General features: G+C 38.2%; 11 protein-coding genes across 11 annotated transcripts; 4 read left to right on the top strand and 7 right to left on the bottom strand.

Moving 5' to 3' along the window:
- Positions 1-349: 349 nt before the first annotated feature.
- TAL1 (sedoheptulose-7-phosphate:D-glyceraldehyde-3- phosphate transaldolase) lies at positions 350-1,324 on the bottom strand (the record flags this gene model as incomplete). The annotated part of the gene is made up of 1 exon (XM_041281864.1): positions 350-1,324. One exon carries the CDS (start codon positions 1,322-1,324, stop codon positions 350-352), a length of 975 nt encoding a protein of 324 aa, XP_041139655.1.
- A 1,299-nt stretch (positions 1,325-2,623) lies between these two features.
- On the top strand, positions 2,624-4,076 carry ARP3 (Arp2/3 complex subunit, actin nucleation center; the record flags this gene model as incomplete). Its single annotated transcript, XM_041281863.1, has 2 exons — positions 2,624-2,657; positions 2,764-4,076. 2 exons carry the CDS (start codon positions 2,624-2,626, stop codon positions 4,074-4,076), a joined length of 1,347 nt encoding a protein of 448 aa, XP_041139654.1.
- Positions 4,077-4,374: 298 nt separating this feature from the next.
- On the top strand, positions 4,375-5,460 carry BRETT_003351 (uncharacterized protein; the record flags this gene model as incomplete). Its single annotated transcript, XM_041281862.1, has 1 exon — positions 4,375-5,460. The coding sequence occupies one exon, from the start codon at positions 4,375-4,377 to the stop codon at positions 5,458-5,460; it is 1,086 nt and encodes a 361-aa protein (XP_041139653.1).
- A 151-nt stretch (positions 5,461-5,611) lies between these two features.
- On the bottom strand, positions 5,612-5,821 carry BRETT_003350 (uncharacterized protein; the record flags this gene model as incomplete). The annotated part of the gene is made up of 1 exon (XM_041281861.1): positions 5,612-5,821. One exon carries the CDS (start codon positions 5,819-5,821, stop codon positions 5,612-5,614), a length of 210 nt encoding a protein of 69 aa, XP_041139652.1.
- Positions 5,822-6,147: 326 nt separating this feature from the next.
- BRETT_003349 (uncharacterized protein) lies at positions 6,148-7,155 on the bottom strand (the record flags this gene model as incomplete). The annotated part of the gene is made up of 1 exon (XM_041281860.1): positions 6,148-7,155. One exon carries the CDS (start codon positions 7,153-7,155, stop codon positions 6,148-6,150), a length of 1,008 nt encoding a protein of 335 aa, XP_041139651.1.
- Positions 7,156-7,775: 620 nt separating this feature from the next.
- BRETT_003348 (uncharacterized protein) lies at positions 7,776-9,590 on the bottom strand (the record flags this gene model as incomplete). Its single annotated transcript, XM_041281859.1, has 1 exon — positions 7,776-9,590. One exon carries the CDS (start codon positions 9,588-9,590, stop codon positions 7,776-7,778), a length of 1,815 nt encoding a protein of 604 aa, XP_041139650.1.
- A 1,625-nt stretch (positions 9,591-11,215) lies between these two features.
- On the bottom strand, positions 11,216-13,051 carry BRETT_003347 (uncharacterized protein; the record flags this gene model as incomplete). Its single annotated transcript, XM_041281858.1, has 1 exon — positions 11,216-13,051. One exon carries the CDS (start codon positions 13,049-13,051, stop codon positions 11,216-11,218), a length of 1,836 nt encoding a protein of 611 aa, XP_041139649.1.
- A 1,559-nt stretch (positions 13,052-14,610) lies between these two features.
- GRX5 (monothiol glutaredoxin grx5) lies at positions 14,611-15,123 on the top strand (the record flags this gene model as incomplete). Its single annotated transcript, XM_041281857.1, has 1 exon — positions 14,611-15,123. One exon carries the CDS (start codon positions 14,611-14,613, stop codon positions 15,121-15,123), a length of 513 nt encoding a protein of 170 aa, XP_041139648.1.
- A 493-nt stretch (positions 15,124-15,616) lies between these two features.
- On the bottom strand, positions 15,617-15,913 carry BRETT_003345 (uncharacterized protein; the record flags this gene model as incomplete). Its single annotated transcript, XM_041281856.1, has 1 exon — positions 15,617-15,913. One exon carries the CDS (start codon positions 15,911-15,913, stop codon positions 15,617-15,619), a length of 297 nt encoding a protein of 98 aa, XP_041139647.1.
- A 379-nt stretch (positions 15,914-16,292) lies between these two features.
- On the top strand, positions 16,293-17,393 carry BRETT_003344 (uncharacterized protein; the record flags this gene model as incomplete). Its single annotated transcript, XM_041281855.1, has 1 exon — positions 16,293-17,393. The coding sequence occupies one exon, from the start codon at positions 16,293-16,295 to the stop codon at positions 17,391-17,393; it is 1,101 nt and encodes a 366-aa protein (XP_041139646.1).
- Positions 17,394-17,442: 49 nt separating this feature from the next.
- BRETT_003343 (uncharacterized protein) lies at positions 17,443-19,740 on the bottom strand (the record flags this gene model as incomplete). Its single annotated transcript, XM_041281854.1, has 1 exon — positions 17,443-19,740. The coding sequence occupies one exon, from the start codon at positions 19,738-19,740 to the stop codon at positions 17,443-17,445; it is 2,298 nt and encodes a 765-aa protein (XP_041139645.1).
- Between the last annotated feature and the right edge of the window lie 23 nt (positions 19,741-19,763).

Below are 19,763 nucleotides of genomic sequence, written 5' to 3'. Positions count from 1 at the left end.
CTTTCTTTAATCGATGAAAATGAACAAAAAAAAAGATAATTTCTTAGCAGAGGTAAACATGCAACGGTTCGAGAGTGCTTTTTACAGTGGGAGGTAACGATAAGAAATGCGAGACTTCTATTGATTAAGCGAGGCAGGAAAAAAAAAAGTAGATTTTCAGAACTAGTGTTCTGCTATTTATTTATTCTTCTTTCGAGGTAAGGGTGAAAAAAATAAAAATAGTTTACCCCCACCCTCCCTTTCATAATCAGCATGCAACCTATTATACACGAATACGACAAGTATAACACAAGCATCACAGACATAAAAGATCTTTCAGTTATAAATTACAAAAATATATTTCAACCATTCATGCGGAAACCTTTTCGAGCAATTGGTTGTACAAAGTAACACAGTCAGCTGAAAACTTTCTGATACCTTCCGACAATTTTTCAGTGGCCATTGCATCCTCGTTGAGCAAGAATCTGAATTTAGCTTCATCATTGATAAGCGTTTCCTTCTTCAAATCCAAAGCCTGAGCCTTTTCGGCATCCAACTGCTTTGGAACACCACTTGTGGAATTAGAGAGTTGTTCCAAAAGTTTAGGAGAAATGGTCAAGTAGTCCACTCCAGCCAGTGCTTCTATCTCACCAACATTTCTGAATGAGGCACCCATAACAATGGTCTTGTAACCGAATTTCTTGTAATAGTTGAAAATACTTTTCACGGAACTGACACCTGGATCAGTTGTGGAATCATAAGTCTTTCCAGTTTTGGCCTTATACCAGTCCAAAATTCTTCCCACGAATGGAGAGATCAATGTGACACCTGCTTCAGCACAGGCAATGGCTTGAACCTGTGAGAATAGCAATGTTAAGTTGCAATGCACATGATGCTTTGCTTCCAATTCCTTTGCGGCCTGAATTCCTTCCCAGGTAGAAGCAATCTTGATCAAAACCCTCTCTTTGTCAATGCCCTGTGCTTCGTAAAGCTTTATGATCAACAATGCTTTCTTTATAGTGGCCTCCTTGTTGAATGAGAGTCTGGCATCCACCTCAGTAGACACTCTTCCAGGAACAATGCTCAAAATCTTGGTACCAAACTCCACCAACAATCTATCAAGAGCAACTGAAGCTTGCTCCTGTGGTCCCGTAGCGTTCTTTTTAGCATAGTCAACGGCAATATCGATCAATTTTGCGTATTTCGGCTGCTTGGTGGCGGCAAGGATCAATGATGGATTTGTGGTCGAGTCCTGTGGCTGATACTTGGCAATTGACTCGAAATCTCCGGTGTCTGCAACGACAACGGTACCAGCGGCTTTAAGTTGAGCTAATGATGATGACATGGTGTTGATATCACTAGATTATATTAATTTGCTCCAATCGAAACGATAACAAGCAAGCGACGATTAAGAACTAAGAATATAGATGGGAAAAGAAATTATTCGAGGTAACAGTGAAAAAAGAAGAAGAAAGAAAAAAAAAGTTCATGGCAGATTGAAGTTAAATTGGCCACGAATACCAAATAAATATGGAATGCCTCCCAACTTATATATATATATATGCACCTCCCTCAAATGAACTAATGTGGTGCGCCAATAAAAGATTGATCCAAATTGTGAACAGAATTTCCCCGGTCCCGTTTTTTGCCTGATGAGGAGAAACAATAAGCGGGGTTCAGAGTCATCTATTCACATGTATCGCTCTGTACAAAACTTTTCTTCCATTTTTCTTTCTCTCCACAATTCTGAAGTATTACGGGTTTCACTTGCTTTACTAATCTTCCGCTTGGCTTAAGAACTTTTCCTACTCTATCTGCCTCCTATTGAACTACATTATTTCATTTTTTTTTTTTTTCGGTTCCATACTTTTATGCATTTGCTTACCAATTTCCGCAAAGTAGCAATTTGTTGACTCACATTTTCCCTAACAGCTGAATAATATTATATTTGATTTTTTTTTTGCTTTCTAGGAATGGTACGGGCTCCGGTTCTCCTTCAAACACCGCCCTTTTAATTTCGATCGGTGCGTATTCGACCATTTACATTAGAGTATGTATAGATTAAAAATAGACAGGCAGGTTAATGTGCAAGTAAATATTAGCTATTAGCGGATTTTTTTTGGCCAGTAATGAGCGGCTTATTAATTGAAGAGATAAATACGCATATGCGGATTTCTTTTAACTTCGTGACATCCAGATCTTAGTTACCGTTCACATACTAAGTCCGACGCTCTAAAAGTTGTTCCGTAACCAGTTTTTTTTTTCACGCAATTCCGAACAAGCAAGCGCCGGAAAAAAGACGGGCGAGCATGACAATGTTCAAAAATAAAAGTCCAACTTCGTCGATTGGCGCGTCTATTAGTTGCTGTTTGAATTTAGGTGTACAGATGTATGTCATACTTTCTGGATTTTTTTAGTTCATTCTAATAGGGAAGAAAACGGGAAAAAACGCAGGCATCTACGGACAGCGAAAGAAACGTAACATCCAAATTAGCTGTTCAATTGATTGGAGTTAAGGCATTCACTAAAGGATATATATCCACATCAACAGGATACTGCCTAAATTCAATTGGGCATAAGGCCACCTTTGTGATTTTAATTTTTTTTGTTTATTTAAAGTTGGAAATTACATTCAGTAACAACAATGGCTAGTATCAATACACCTGCTGTTGTCATGGGTAAGTAGCATGCTTAGTTTTGGCCTTCAAACATATTAATTGTTTTTAATTATGATATCTCTCATGCAGGAACATATGTACTAACATATTATACTTTTCTTTGCAGACAATGGTACCGGTATGACCAAACTTGGATTTGCCGGAAACGATTCTCCTTCATGGGTCTTTCCCACAGCAATTGCAACACGAGCACCTGGATCTTCCGGAAAGGCAAGCAATGCTCCAAAGCCAACATTTTTAGGTGGTGGTGCTTCCTCAGGCTCTGGAAGCAATCTAATTGGTGGCTCAGGCACTTTTGGTACAACTAGAGCTCCTGCTCTTTCATCAATCAAGAGGGATATGGGCGATTTGGACTTTTACATTGGTGATGAGGCATTGGAGGCAGCTAAGGGACCAGGATACTCGCTACATTATCCAGTTAGACATGGACAGATTGATAACTGGGATCAAATGGAAAGATTCTGGGAAACATCCATTTTCAAGTACCTTAAATGTGAGCCTGAGGATCACTATTTTTTGCTTACCGAACCACCATTGAATCCACCTGAAAACAGGGAGAATACAGCTGAGATTATGTTTGAGTCATTTAATTGCGCAGGTTTATACATTGCGGTTCAAGCAGTGTTGGCACTTGCAGCTTCTTGGACTTCAGCTAAGGTTACAGATAGGACTTTAACAGGAACTGTTATCGATTCCGGTGATGGTGTTACCCACGTTATACCTGTTGCTGAAGGTTACGTTATTGGCTCAGCTATTAAAAATATTCCTTTGGCTGGAAGAGATATAACTAGCTTTATTCAAACCATGCTAAGAGAACGAGGCGAACCAGATTCCTCATTGAAGACGGCTGAGGAAATAAAGCAGAAGTTTTGTTACGTTTGCCCTGATATTGTAAAGGAGTTTGCAAAGTATGATAACAATCCGGAGATGTTTGCTAAATACATAATCGATACGGTTAATGGCAGAAAACTCCCGATCGATGTGGGCTATGAAAGATTCTTGGCCCCTGAAATCTTTTTCAACCCAGAAATTGCATCATCAGATTTCCTCACGCCGCTTCCCGAGATTGTTGATTCTGTTATACAAGCCTCTCCAATTGATGTGAGGAGAAACCTATACAGAAATATTGTTCTTAGTGGAGGTTCGACGATGTTCAAAGATTTCGGTCGCCGTCTCCAGAGAGATCTTAAGGGTATTGTCCACAGAAGAGTTTCTGCAAACGAAAGATTAAGCGGTGCAAAGTCCAGTGGTGTGCAGGTGCAAGTTATTTCTCACAAGCGCCAGAAAAATGCTGTTTGGTTTGGAGGCTCTTTGTTGGCCCAAACATCTGAGTTCAGAAGTTATTGTCATACAAAGCAAGATTACGAGGAGTACGGTCCAAACATCGTGAGAAACTTCTCGCTTTTCAACGTCCCTTAAAGGATGGATTGTTGTTAAGATCTTTTTATATTATTTTTTATGTTATCAATTCAATCCTTTTTCTTAGCGTGTACTCTTGGCCTGTTTTTATTTGTAGAAGTAAAAATTGCCATATTTTTGATATGGGTGTGCGTGAGGAAGATATAAAAAAAAAAAAAAAAAGATAAATAAGAAAATATCTGATCGGTCCAAGCAGGTCAACGTCCCTTTCTCCAGGACACTTACATTAACAATACATGCTTTTTTTTAGTTAAACCACTTAACCCATCGCCTTTAAATAGCTTTAACTTGGGATCAAATGTCACCGGAGGATGGTACGCAAAGACTTGAAAATTTACTTAAGCATTCGGAGTATGCAGAATATCAAGTGTTATACACTTCTGATGTCCAGAAAAGGACAAAAATATGGAACGATGGTACATTAAGGTTATTCAAGATAAACAAGAAGCTTATATTATATGACGATGATAAGATATTGGTATACGAAGATTTTTGGAACAGATATGAACGCTTCAAGGACCAGAGAACTTTAAAGTTTGAAGCCGTCTGGATTACGATTGATTCTCTGTTAGGAGTATATGAACGGGATATATCCGGTCAATTTCACCAGATGAATGCTCATGATGTTAACACCGTTGCTCACATGATTAAAAAGCCCAACTATTCAAGTTTGAACCAAATACCCCCCACCCCGATTAGTCATAAACATTTAGGGTATTGTCGAAAACGACAAACGAAAGGCATCAGAAAACATACCCAAAGGATACATCCAGTCGGCTTACATGATAGCAAAGGTAAATTCAAATCGCCTTTGATTTGTGTGCATGCACAAAAAAATCCATTTTCAATGCCTCTCAGCCCATTGTGCAGACCCCCTAAGAATAATACCAATCAAATTTCAAAAGGAGTGTCACCTCATGAAAGGACAAAGAGACCAAATCTACACGTTGATAGAACATTTGAAACGCCTATTTTAAAAATCAAGCAGCTTCTGACGCCGCCACTTTCAAATTTCTCCAGGGATGAAATAGGTAGTGAGTGTGATTCAACATTTAGTGAAATTCAAACACCGCTTAAGAATCATGATAACGGCAAAATGGAATTTCCTGATAGTTTTAAAGAATTATGTAGACTTGGTTCTGAAAAAGTCGATGTTTATGACAGTGATTCTCAAGGAAACGATGAACTGAGCGAACCGGACGAAGAAAAGCATCATGAAGCAAAAAAGACACATTCACAAAGTAATATATTCAAGAGGTTGGAGTTAGGGGAGAAAAACGCAGATCAAATCGTTACAGAAACCTGGGGGCATCATGATAAAATAAGTTCTCAAGGGACAAAGATGGCATTGATAATGTCAAAGCGTCTGCTTGCTAAGCCATAATAACAGTTTGCTACAACTAAACGATAATTATGGATGTATTTTCAATTCACTGTGTATTCATATAAAACTAGGATTCTCCTTTTTTTTCGAAGACCGCGATGGTTCTTCCTTTCGCTAATAATTATAAATATGGATTAAAGCTAGTTTGTTGCTAATTACCACTTTTTCCCATTCTAGATAAAACTCTTCTTTCTTGACGTTTTTCTCTCCACATGAGCAATGGGACGGCATTGGATGCAAAAACTTTTGGAATGGGGAAAGAAGCAATTAAACCTGTTAATGCAGCCAAAGCAGGTCTGTTATTGTATTTTTCAGCAACCCATGCCTGCTGTTCCATTTCTTTAGATTTGTCGTACGCCATTTTGCAAATTTGTCTTATCAAATGTATTTTAATGACTGAGTAAGGAGTACTATCACGTATGGTATCCAAACTGTAATAAAAGTATAGGAAAAAATTATAAATATTTCGAGAAGGAAGGAAATTGACAGAACTTTTAAATACTTGTTAATCGGGCGCTTATTTTTTGTTGACGATGAGAAATCCTCTTCCCTTTTTTGCTACTTACTGTGTTAATTTAATGCTACCTCGTTTCACTTTATTTTATTTTTTTGCCTTATTTTAAAAAGGACTTAAAATATATAGGTGAATAATCTGGAATCAATCTAAATACACCCTACATTAATAAATTACAACTTTTCGGTCAACTCTGGAACGATCTTAAAGAGGTCACCAACCATTCCAACATCAGCAATCTTAAATATAGGGGCTTCTTCATCCTTATTGATGGCAACAATGACCTTCGAATCCTTCATTCCGGCAAGATGCTGAATAGCACCGGATATTCCGACTGCAAGATACAAATTTGGTGCCACAACCTTACCAGTTTGACCAACCTGTAGGGAATTATCGCAGAAATCGGCATCAACTGCAGCCCTAGAAGCGCCAAGTGCAGCGTGCAATTTATCGGCTAGAGGATACAGCAACTGATCGAAATGCTCCTTATCTTTGAGTCCTCTACCCCCTGAAACGACTATCTTTGCAGAATCAAGTTCAGGCCTTTCTGACTTGATCAATTGCTCAGACACATATTGTGTTTTATTTCCGGATTCCACATATGAAATCTCCTTTATATCAGAGATTTTTTCACTCTTCCTTTCGATGGGGACAAATGCAGAAGACCTTACAGATGCTAACTTAACTTTATCCTTACATTTGACCGTGAGAATAGCATTTCCTGCATATGTTGGTCTGACAAATGTGTCAGGTGAAACAACTTTGGTGATTTCTGAAACAGGCTGGACGTCTAATAGGGCACCAACTCTAGGCAAAATACCCTTGCCCGCTGTAGATGCTGGAACAAAAAAGTTTGTGTAGTCGGAACTCTTCAAAATACTGGCAACCAAAGGTGAAACCTCCTCTGGAAGAAGGTGTGCGTATTTATCGGACTTAGAGATGAGAATTTTGTCAACACCTTCGACAGCAGCAATTTGCTTTCCAGCCACTTCCGATTCCGGACCTAAGAGAAGAGCTGTTATTGGATTTCCAACTTTGACTGCTGCAGTTAATGTAGACAACGAAGCTGGGGTAACATTTGGTCCCGTCGTCTCTATAAGAGTAAGAGTCGAGTTAAATCTACGCGATAAGACAAATTTCGAAGCCCTTTTGGCTAGAAGTCTGGAAGTATTCGAAAACATGCTTATGGGTTGTGTGATGTATTTTCTAAAGAGCCTCTAGTTGATTATTCTTATTTTGTGTTAAGAGTAGAGATGTAAGAATGATTTATTTGGCGGCCTGATAATTACTCGATTACTCGTTGACTACTGGATTGAAAAAAAAAAAAGTGTGGCCAGTCTGTTTTTTCTTTGAACGGGTGGAGTTTAATGCAGTATCAGGCAAGTCCATAAATTTACTACTAAAAAAATGCGGGGACCCGGGCTGAACTAATAGATATGACAATATTTTTGAAAAAAAGAAGTAAAATCCCGGAGTTTATTGGACACCTGACGTTAAACAAGATGCGTACCGATATTTCACTACATACCGGATACAGATGAAATCAATAGACAGTTAAACCTAGATGCATTATTTTTTATAAACGAGTTGTGGTCAAATATAACAAACATAATACCGTAATGTGCAGCCGTTGACACAATTGAGAGAAAAAAAGAACGCAACAAAAAAACAAGATACACCTAATACAACATCCCATGAAAAAAGCCCAGATATCCTATAATTCGTACGGCAAAAGAAAAAATAGAAAATGCACGAAATACTAACAATCAAATCATATATATTATCCATCTTTTCCCCTTATTCACATGAAATTGGATGGTTTGGACTGCGATTGATACACATCTGTCTTTCCTGAGGCCAAAGTATTATCCATGATTGAAACTCCACCACTATCAATACCATTAATCAAGCCAGATGGCAGAATATCATCCTCATTGACCTTCATGACCTTGCTAGTACTCGAGGAATCATTGATAAGCCTTTCTGGCATCAATGATTCTGTAGGCGGCACATTTAATAGCATGTCAGCCTGTGCAGCCTGTTCGTTTCCTGGATGACTAGTACTGACAGAATTTCTATTGGTATTGGGTGCAGCACTTACAGCGTCAGAAACAGCAGGCTGAGGTGGAGGTTGTTGTAATGTAAGTCCTCCACTTACAGTTGTATTGACTGCAGTGTTACCAGTATTCAGAGAATGCACATTTATGATACCGTTCCCTGCAGCAGTCTGCTCTCCACCAACGTCAACAGGCCCGACACCATTACCGTCAGCATTCTTCAACTTACCGCCCATCTGGTGCTTTTCCAGAATCATGTAAAGATCCAACTTTGTAAATGGCTTGGCCAAAATATCTGTCATACCATGGGACAAATAGGTCATCAAGTCTTCCTTTTGATAATTTCCCGTCATAGCAATTATCGGCGTATCGCTATCGAAGGATCGTATCACAGCTGTTGCAGATGCACCATCTAAGTTTGGCATCACAATGTCCATGAGCACAAGATCGAACTTCACCTTCTCAACGGCACTGATTGCCGCCAACCCGTCTTTGACAACCACAACAGTGCATCCATACTTGACCAAAAACTTCTTGCAAAGTTGGATGCAAACATCATCGTCCTCAACAAGAAGAACATGCAAAGACGAGCCCTTTGGACGTGCCAGCAGTCTTTGCCGTCTTCTTTTTGGAGATAATGGTGCCAATGGCAACGGCATGGGCTGATCAGCTTTTCGTACTTTATGCTGTTGTCCACGTCGGCTAGATCGTCTCTGTCGTTTTCTGGCGGGCTGAGTGGCCTGTTGAGTTACCGGAGATCCGCTCGATGCCGGAGACTGGGAAGGGGCAAGAGGAGATGCAAATGGAAGATTTAGCGGCGGTAATTGCACACCCATCTGGGATAAAGCTTTGGCTAGCGTGGAAATGGCACTGGCAAAAGATTCATTGATGGTTCTGGAAGTCAACAGAGTCGCAACTAAGCTGTTATACTTTCCGTGCAAAGATGTAAGCTGTGACAGGTATTTCTGAAGTTGATCTCGGAGTGTGCGGTTGTCTCTTTCGATGAAATCCAAACGATCCTGCAACGTTCGAAATTGGTTAATGGACACAAAACTGCTTCTGGAGGTCAGCAGAATGCCATTTTCTACCTCTCTTTTAACAGGCGCCTTTCTTTTGATACTATTTAGAGCCGCCTTATTATGCCTCGAGAACTGCGGATGCTTGAATTCCCAAACATTATCAAGCTTATACCTCTGTTTAACATCATGCGAAAACTTCACCTTGTGGAAATCGTACTTATTCAACTGTCGCACGAAACTAGCAAAATTGCTATGCTTAAAGTAGCTCGGTAGTACCTTTTTTGTGAATTCGTTGGTATCCGCTATAATAAAGGAATCACCGGACTCAGACCAGTGAACAATACTTCCAAATGTGTTTTCTTCAAGCATCTGAAAAAGCTTTTTCACAAAATCCGTCCCTGAACCTTTTCCCCTACTTCCTTTTTTGTCATGATGCGCATGTGACACACTTGCATCTGGAGAGTTACTCGACTGCTTAGATTGTTGCGGTAGTGCCGAACTGCTATTCACAAACGCGTTCCCTGCATTTGAAGATGCCATTATGCTTTAATTCGGTGTCTGTTATAAATTCTGAAGTAAATTTGAGCGAGACCAGACAGACAAAGTGCGTTCGAACGATTTTGTGGGTATCGTATAAAATTGACCAGCGTAAGATTGATTGATAGAAAAGTTGTTATGTGCGAGAAGCAATGACCCGTTTCTATGCTTTGTGTGGTTAACAACCTGTGAACCTTTTAATGATTGGTGGGTGATCCAATGTTAGCGTTGTGAACGATCTTTGACGATCTGGTTAAAAAATGACAGCAAAGAGAGAGAGTAAACAGACTCGTGATTATATAAGTAATGTAATCCCGGAGTAGATGATATGGTTTCAAACTGAACACAGGAGCAGGTATTATACATACATATATATATATATTTATGTATGATGAGCAAAATTTAATCTCCTAGATATGTTTGTGATAATGCGTTAAGTCAGGAGGATGCTGTTTATGACTGTAAGGATGAAGATGATTCTGTGTGTTGAACGAAAAATATATGTAAGTAAAAATAACAAGGGGCACAGCGAGGATAACGTAAAAAAAAAATAGAGAAATAGCGAGGGAAAACAAAGCGGGTTTATAAGCGAGGAAGTTTCTTATATAAGATTGGCGATGTATCCGAACAAAGCTATGCTGAAGGAACAAAATTTAGTCTGCTGAGAAGAAAGCGAAGGAAGTTCGCGAAACTTTGTTAGCATTAGATGACGGACATAGTTAGACAGATAGGCAAGCTCCGAAGTATGAAGAAAGTTTTTGTTAATGTGAAGGGAAAAAAGAATGCTAATAATAGAGGGGGGATTCAGATACGATGAATCTTAGAAACAGCTTCGCTGCATTCCTGACCTTCACAATATTTCAAAACCGTTTTTTTTTATTTTTTTATTTTTTTTTCTACTCCTCTCAGTTCTTCTTTATGTCCTACCAAGCGCCCATACCTTACTATAGCTATTACATATTATTGCATACTCTACAAACATAGAAACCAAATTGTATCTGTTACATACCCAAAAAAAAAAATATCTAGAAAAAAATTATACTCCTGACAGTACTAGTGAGTGACCTGTGTAAAAAGCTTCGATAGAGAATGAAGTCATAGTTGATCGCATTCTCGATACAGACAATAAAATAAATATATTTGACGTAATTAAACACATATTCCACAGAAATCTGTCAAACTGTGAAATTTATTCGTCACATTACGGAATCTGATAATTCACAAGGCTAATTTCTTCTTTGTTATATAGATAATGCAATAAAGAGAGAAAAAAAAGAGGTGGAAGGAAAACTGTATCAAAACCGGCCAAGCCAAGATCAAAAGATCAATTATATAAGGAATGAGAGAGGGGAAAAATTAAGAAAACTAATTTATACAATGACAATAATGATAAAAGACACATGTAAATATGCTGCGACAGAGAAATACTCTCCCTGGAAAACAAATAAAGTAGATAAAATAGTAGGACACAAACAATCCAATGCAGAAGGGGGAAATCACCCATGAATCTTATCCAATTTGATGGTCTCACGAGCGAGCAAAAGATCACATAAAAATAAGCTTATAAGCTAAGGTATATGTATGCATGCAACAAGGATGCATTCAGATTAGCGAAAGCAAAGAAAACCCTAGTGCTGGCTATGAGGGTCTCCAAGATTGACCTGAAATTCCAGCAATCCTTGATTGATGTTATTGTACGTTTTTGGCTTGAATGGCTGCTCATCTTTCTTCGGAAATTTTCCTATAAGACTTGCGAAGTCAGGATTCTTATCTGTGAACGGAACTCTTGTCTTCTTGCGAGTGTCAGGAGAATGCAATTTAACGGTTGAGTTCGACGAAGACGTACTTTTATCTGAATCCTTTTCAGATCTTCCAGCTGAAGAATTCGACGGCTCTTTTGGAGACACAGTATTTAGACGGCAGATTTGATGGTTAACAAACTTCTTTGGTGTATACATAATAACATCCTGTCCCATTCCACAGTTCTTGGGTGTTTTTTTTCTAGGAGTTGAAAAAACATCTTGCCCTGAACTGTGATTTTGCCCATCACTCATGCCAGATGTAGTGGGCTTGACATACATGAACGATATAGACCTGTTATTCTGCTTTTGAGTATTTTTAAGCTTCTGAACAGCTCTATATCTTTTTGTGGCATTCGCGGCAGCTGCAGTTATCATTGCAGGTGCATTTGATCGACGTGGAATATTCTGATGGTTAGATGTAGTTGCAGCTGCAGCTGCAGCCGTTGCCATTTGCTTTTCTGATAATACCTTTCTTTGCTCCCGTCCCGACGGATGTCTACTTCGAATTCGTCTTCTAAGTGTTCCTTTCTTCCTAGGATTCCTAAACTTTTCAACACTGGATACATGACGTAACTGGTGAATAGGAGATGCTGAATTCATTCCTATCAACGAAGAAGATGGAGACAACTCAAGGCCAACGGCAGATGAGTTAGGAGAGAACATGCTTGGACCTTGAAAGAAGCCGCTACCATGGATGAAAGATGCTGATGAAAGAGACGTATTGGAGGCAGATGTTGATGATGAAAAACTTCTGTGGAATACACCGTTTTTAGAAAGTGCAGCAGAATCTCCAGGGCTTGCCAACATAGATTCATCAACTTGAAGTGGATTTGCAAATCCATCCAGCTGCGAAACATTAGAAGTCGAAAATGCAGTTAACGAATTTCCATCTTGCAGGTTAACGTTACTGCTACCGGCTGGCGGGACTGCATATTGCTCAGGGGATCTTTCATCATTCATATATATTTGAGGTTGCGCGTTTAACTCAGTATCGAAAGCATCACTTTTGGGAAAACTAGGAGGAACAACTTGATCAGACATGTCGAAGCTATTGCCCCTAAGATGTAATGGACTTGGGACAGCCTTTTTGTCAACCAAAGTAGCATTGGAACTGTTGAAATTAGTGTTCGAATACACTGAATCCGAGGCCATCGATACGGTTTGTGGTACTTGAAGCGAATTATTTGGGAACATTTGCGTTGAACCACGGAAAACATCGTCAATCTTTAAGCTCATGTCACCCTGATAGTTCTGCCTCATTTTGGAGATGTCAGTTGTCCGATTGTGGCTGGAAGCAGGCGTCTCCATGCTATCAATGTACTCACTAATAGGATCATCTTTCAAAAGGTCATCTAATGTGATATCCTCATCGTTTAGTGGGGATGAGATAACATCATTGCCCCACTTATCATTCAACTCTCCTTTCCCTTGAACTGCACCCTTCTGCATGTCCTGCTTTTTATGGAAATCCCGTAATGCTTTTGTTGTTTTCGAAGATGAGCAAGACTCAGAGGATAGTTTGTGAATAAGATTTTGAGACGGCACTGGCCCACCAAAAGTGAAATTGACAGTCCTTGGTCTTCTACCACTGGATGTAGGTGTTGAAGCAGCGAGAGCGGCAGCCGCAGCAGCAGTTGCTTGCGTTGATGATGTATTTGTCATTGACAAGATTGTGCTTTTTTCAACATTTCTTGGATTTATTTGGCAAGTAGATGAATCAGGCAATATCGTCATTTATACTAAATGAATATATGCGATCCGTCCTCGTCCACTTTCTGGATATACTTCGATTCCGAAACTCAGGAGAATCGAGCAATTTCGATTGTATTGATAGCTGATAAAAAAAAAACAAAGAGCTTATTGTAAGCGGTGGGGAATTGTAACAGATATATAAACTCCCCTTTGATATACTCAACAGCTAACGCGTGTAAAAATAGCAAAAAACCTACTTGCTGATACTATATTGTGAATTTTTGAACGCAGATGATAAAGATGTAATAATACTAAGTCGTGAAAAAGTTGTGATGTTTAAACACCTAGAAGGAGGATGTTTGTGAACATAAATTTCTACACTCGTTTTTTTTTTTTTTTTTTTTGTGAGTTACTGCATCATTACGCAAGTGCAAAATAAAACAATGGCGACAGTTGAAGCAACAGTTACAAAGTTAAAAATAGGAAAATGACTTTCGGAAAGAGCAAGTTGGGGTTCTGTTCGGGGTGCATTTGGAAGATACACAAAGTTCAGGATATAATTTTAAGAGCAATAATGTCAAAGTATATATCCTTGAATGGGAGATGACTTGAGGAGTATACAAATGTTATTAGTGATAATAATACGATAAGTAATATCAAAAATAAAAGGCCTCTTATTAGTCAAATTGAATGAACAAATGCCCCTTTATTCTACATTTCTAAAAACCCCCTCAATCAGATTAACGAGAGGAATAAAATAGATCTGATCATCTTGTACGGTACAAAAATGATATACAGGAATGTACGGCAATAATCTTTTACTTATTTGTATCTGCAAAGAACATTTTTTACAATATAAGAAAAATTACGCGGAGCAGGTTATGAAGCGAAGCCTTTAGCAAATACTCTTTTGGCTTTAATTACAAGCATATATCTATATATGCATGTGGATTCTGTTTTCACGTTTTATCTTTTTTTTTTTTTTTTTTTTTTTTTAACTTACCACACAGTAAGGCAAGATTATTGATTACAATTCTTTTAGTCATAACATGAAGTGGCGACATTGAACTGGAAAGACCGAACCTAACCCACCCCTCGCACGGGTAGGATTTTCCACCTTAATTTCAAAAATGTTGGTGTTAAGATGTCTTACTCGCTGCATTTAGTTAGACCGTCACTGACAATATCGCCGGCTGGTAGATTCATTCGGAATAAATGCGCCTAAAATAGAAGAGGCTGGTTACAAAAAACTTCTTCAATTAAAATTAGTATTTATCGAGATATGATAGGCTCGTCCTTTGACCACGTCGATGGACCTGTGCAATTTTTTCTGGGGACTGCAGAAAAATTAAACACCAAGGTGTATAGATGTTTACGCTTGTCCTGGAAAATATAAAAACTGCTCGTTATTACTAATTAGAAGCTGGGAACCATACTCGAACTCTTTCATATGCAATGAATTTCATCATAGAGCACGAATTCCACTTGTAGCGGAATTTCCGGAGGCAAACATACGAACTGCTCAAGAAATGATCGGATCGAATTTTATAAGACTCGCAGCATTCTCAAATCGTCCAAGAGTTGCAAGAGGGGCGGTCAATTCCGTTTTCGGTAATGGCTTATTATTCGCAAGACTTATGTCGAAAGAGACAAAAGCCGCAATTGAAGATGCCGTGCACTCAGCTCCAGTTGTCCTTTTCATGAAGGGAACTCCAGAAAAACCTGCCTGCGGATTTTCAAGGGCAACAATTCAGTTATTGGGGCAACAAGGTGTTGATCCATCAAAATTTGCCGCTTACAACGTTTTAGAGGATGCAGAACTTAGAAACGGAATCAAGGAGTATAGCGACTGGCCAACAATTCCCCAGCTATATGTCAACCATGAATTCGTTGGTGGTTGCGATATTATCATGAGCATGGCCCGTTCGGGCGAACTTTCTGAACTTCTGGAAAAATCAAACGTTTTAGTTCCAGAGGAGGAGGGAGATGAAGCCTCTGCATCAGTAAAGGAAACTGAAAAGCCTAAGGAGGGTAAGAAATGAGATATACAAATACAGATGTGTATGGAATGCATTCAATTCTCTTTTTTTTGTGATCTTATAAATTCTTTTTTCCAGCTTTTGAATTTTGCACAATTCGGATTCCATCTGGTTTGGCAGAAGTCCTGCATATATATAGACCAAATTGGCGGATTAGGCACGCTAATACTTGTATGACCTATCTAGTGTGGTTTTTCATCACTGATTTGCTTCCATACGTATTTTACTTTCTTTTTCTATTTTATATATTGTACCCCGCAAATGCCAATAATGGCATTATAATGAGAGGGAAAATTCCCTTTAGTAAAAAAAAAAGAATAAGAAAAGGTTGTGCGAATCAGTTTAGTGGTATGGAAAGATCAAAGGAGTATAATCAAATATTGTCACACATAATTAGACATAAATATAAAGAGGTTTATTTTGGTGAGCAAAGGGAAGTCAGCGAAACACCATGATTACTTGGTATTGTGATGCTCTTATTAAGATTAGAAACAATTCATTTTCTATCACTGGAATCGATGTTTACCAACTTTTTGGATGCATCAATCACATCTTTTATCTGGTTCTTTCCTGGAATTTGCGTTAACTTGAATGAGTTGCTATTCTTAGCCCAACGACAACTCCATGCAAAAAGCTTTTCACCTAGACCTAAATATTTGTCTAAGACAGCAATAGAATCCTTGGTATGTGCAATATGTTTAAGAGCAAGCGAGTAACCAGTCACCTCCTTGATGCCGGCCAAGATCATGGAGATCATCAAAAAGTCTATTGTATAGTGAATCCAGTTTCCCATCTATAGGAATGGTGTTAGTAATGCAATGATGAGTGAGAAATTATTATATTCTTTGTATAATTATACATTCAACGTACACCCATTTTTAAAAGAAACCAAAATTTGCACAGATAGATCTTCGCTATTTGCTTTAACTTGTTAATTCGTTAGGTAGTTAAGTGGGTATTTTGTTCAAAGTCTCAGGGGCACAATTTTATGAACATGATTCCGTAGATAAGGGAGGGGTATAAAGAAAAAGTTGGATCAAAAAAAAGTGAAAAAAGAACGAGCACTTTTAAAACGGGGAAAAAGATATCAATAACCTTATTCACCCCACCCAACTTTATATCTAGAACAAAGGTTTCAGGTGTGGAATCCAATTATCAAATTAACCATTGAAATGTCCCTAAGTTCAAAAGTATCGCTCGTGGAAAACAATGATGAACATTCGATTTTTACGAGTCGACCAAAAAACACTTTGTCTACACGAATCACAACTTTAGATACACTAAAAGCAATTCATCCCTCAAAAGTATTTAAAAATGGAATTATAGATACACCATTGACATCATTATCATATGATGATGAAGGGAGGTATATTCTTACCTCAGGTACGGATGAAACGTTGCAATTGTACGAAGTGCCCAGAGGCCATCATGTTAAGTCTATATTTTCGAAGAAATATGGATGTGATCAAGCAATTTTCACTCACAATTCCCACACAAAGTGTATTTTTGCTAGTACGAAGGAGAATCATATTCTTCGACTTTTAAATTTAAATGATAATTCATTCATAAGGTATTTCAAAGGGCATGACGCACAGGTTGTGAATTTGATAAATTCTACAAGTAGTACAAGATCCGAGAGTTTTTATTCTAGTTCCATCGACGGCACTGTTAAATGCTGGGATCTCAGGGTGAAGGGATTTACTGCAAGTCTTGGACTTCACTCCATACCTTTAATAGCACTTGATCCAAGTAATACCGTTATGGCAATTCTTGAAATTCAAAACTATCAAATAAATCTTGTATCAATGGAAAAATTTCCTTCTGGACTTATTGCATCAAAAAACATCAAGGATGTATTAAAAAAACACTCCTTAACTCCGGTATGTATACAGTTCACGAACGATAACAGGTATATATTGGTCACTACGGCGGAATTAAAACATTTAGTCTTGGACGCGTATACCTTGGATCTTGTCGTGTATCTTTCTGGAGGTATTCCTTTTACGGAAAGACAATATCCTGATATTGGATGTTTAACTGTGACACCAAACAGTGATTACGCATTAAGTGGGTCAGGAAATGGCGATATACTAGTATGGAATTTAAAAAATCTTCAGAGTGGTGCGTCATCTAAAACATTGGCACCATCTGCCACTATCAATAACAAATATTCATTAAGTAAAGGGATATTGCCAAGAATGATAAAGTGTAATCCTAGATACGAAATGCTCGCAGCTGCAGACACAGAATTATCTTTCTGGACATCAACTTAGCCCAACTTTGTCTATAGAAACTATTTGATAATATATATAAATTGTGCCATCAGTATATTTCGGCGTCATCAACGTACCTAATATCAACATTGTTGTTCTCACACCAATCACACCATTTCTTTAGGAATGGTATTTTACTGCCCCCAATTGTATCAAAATCACCCACTACACATAGCTGTTTCTTGCATCTCGTAATCGAGACGTTTAATCTTTTCTCATCGGATAGAAATCCCACATTATGTTTTTCATTTGATCTCACTAAGGATAAAATTATTATTTCCTTCTCGCGTCCCTGAAATCCATCTACTGTGCTTATTTCTATTTTGTCTAACAAACTTTGCTCATCAATATATTTCTTCTCATTATCACTATCATCATCATCAGCAAAATTCAATGTTCCAGATCGAAACAATTGCCTTAGTTTCGTAACTTGTGCGCTATACGGTGTGATAATTCCAATTTCATCCTGATGAACTCCTCTGGATAGGAGACTTTTGACATGCTTTAAAACTACCAAGCATTCACCATCATTATACCTTGAAGGAGTGATAGAACCATCAAAATTACTACTCATTTCTGGGAAGCTTCCCCCCTCAGTATCATACCATATTATTGGCTCCTTGATATCATCCTCATCATCATTATCGTTGGGATTTTCACCACTGCCGCCAGCAGCTTGTCTATCATTTAACAAATCTTTCACGATTCCATCCTTTACAGAGGAATCCGCAACCAATCGTTTATTGTAAAGAGATTCACTTGGAAACTTCATAATTTTTTCATTCATACGATATTGAACATTAAGAAAGCAAACGAAGTTTTCCGGCCTTTTCTGAACCTTTAATAAACGATCGAACATTGTCGTAGCTAAAAGTTTAGCAACCTTCTTATTCTTTTTCGTTTTAATAGTTGGTGAAAGTTGCTTGTTATCACCAGCAATAATAATCTTCTTTATTGATTTATGATATATCAACGGTATCCAGCATGATGGCTCCAAGGACTGCGAAACTTCATCAATAATTAATGTATCAAACAAGTCGCCATTCTCTCTGATACAATTCACCAATTGTTGAGATGACGAGCCATGTAACGTAGCAACGACAACTTCAGCATTTAGGATAGAGTCACTAAATCCCTTTCTCGTACTTGAACGAAGATCTCTCTTCAAATCTTTCATTTCCTGATATAATTCTCTTCTGTCTTTGTAATGTTTTACCTTTCTTAACTTTTTGGTCAATGAATCCATATCCTCCATTATTCCCCTAATGACTTCATGAGAATTTTTTTCAACTATCATATCCAAAGAATGCTTTAAAATCTGTGGCAAAATTCTGGCTGGATGACCAATTCTAACAAGTTTATCATAGCCACCATTATTGGATATAAAATCAGACAACCTTTCGAGAATTGTGTCAACAGATATGTTGGATGGACCACAAATTAGTATCCGACTAGCTTTTCTCCCAGAAAAAGAGCGGGCAGTTGATGACCTCTTAAATGTTATAAGCTGTTTAACTAATTCAACAATTGTGCTTGTCTTTCCGGTGCCTGGAGGTCCATGAATAATGCTTAAATTATTTGACATACTGAACTCAATTGCCTTCTTCTGAGAGGAGTTGAGGTCAGAATTATAGTAATGGTCTATTTTAAAAGATTTAACAGGAGAGAACTGGGACTCCCCCAGAAGCAATTGCATGATTTGTGTTTCTTGCGAGAGTGACATCTCTGAAAGTTTACGCATAGTAGATTCCATTCTATTATAAGTAATTTCATTACTAAGTTTCACTATCCAAATTCTGCAGCCACTACCATACAATTGATATATCTTCTCCTCTAATTGTGCACCTCTGTTTGTTGTGTGGTCGATATTAACAGCCACGTTGATTTTCTTTTCGGAAACAGAAATTATCACACCTTCCACGTCCAAGTTTTCCTCTTTGAATTCTTCTTGATCGATCTTTTTTGAAGAATGTTTTAACTTTCTTTTGGATTTCTGATGTTTCTCCTCTGACTGGGAGTAACTATCGACTTTCACAATGTCCCCCGTTTTGATATCACCTGTGTCAATGCCATTAAAATCTGTACTCTCCTCTTTTGATTTGGATAATCTCTTATTTTTTGGCTTTCTTGATTTACTATTCTGTGCAGAAACAAGTTCCATAATCAAACTTCCTCCAATACTAGTACGTACATTAGTAATATCTAACCCAAGTACCGCCAATCCACTTTTTGATAACTGTTTCGGAGAGTTGGAGGCGAGTAACTCGGCAGTTTGCTCATTATCTTCGGTCCTTTCAACCGTTAGGCAATCAAGAAATTGCTGAGAGAGTTTTTTATTCGTATCCATGATTTGATACAATATTACCCAGA

This window comes from Brettanomyces bruxellensis, chromosome 9 (assembly GCF_011074885.1).
Source record: "Brettanomyces bruxellensis chromosome 9, complete sequence".
NCBI classification, from domain to species: Eukaryota; Fungi; Ascomycota; class Pichiomycetes; order Pichiales; family Pichiaceae; genus Brettanomyces; species Brettanomyces bruxellensis.
Note: the sequence above shows the minus strand (reverse complement) of the source record. Positions and strands in the feature narration are given on the sequence as shown.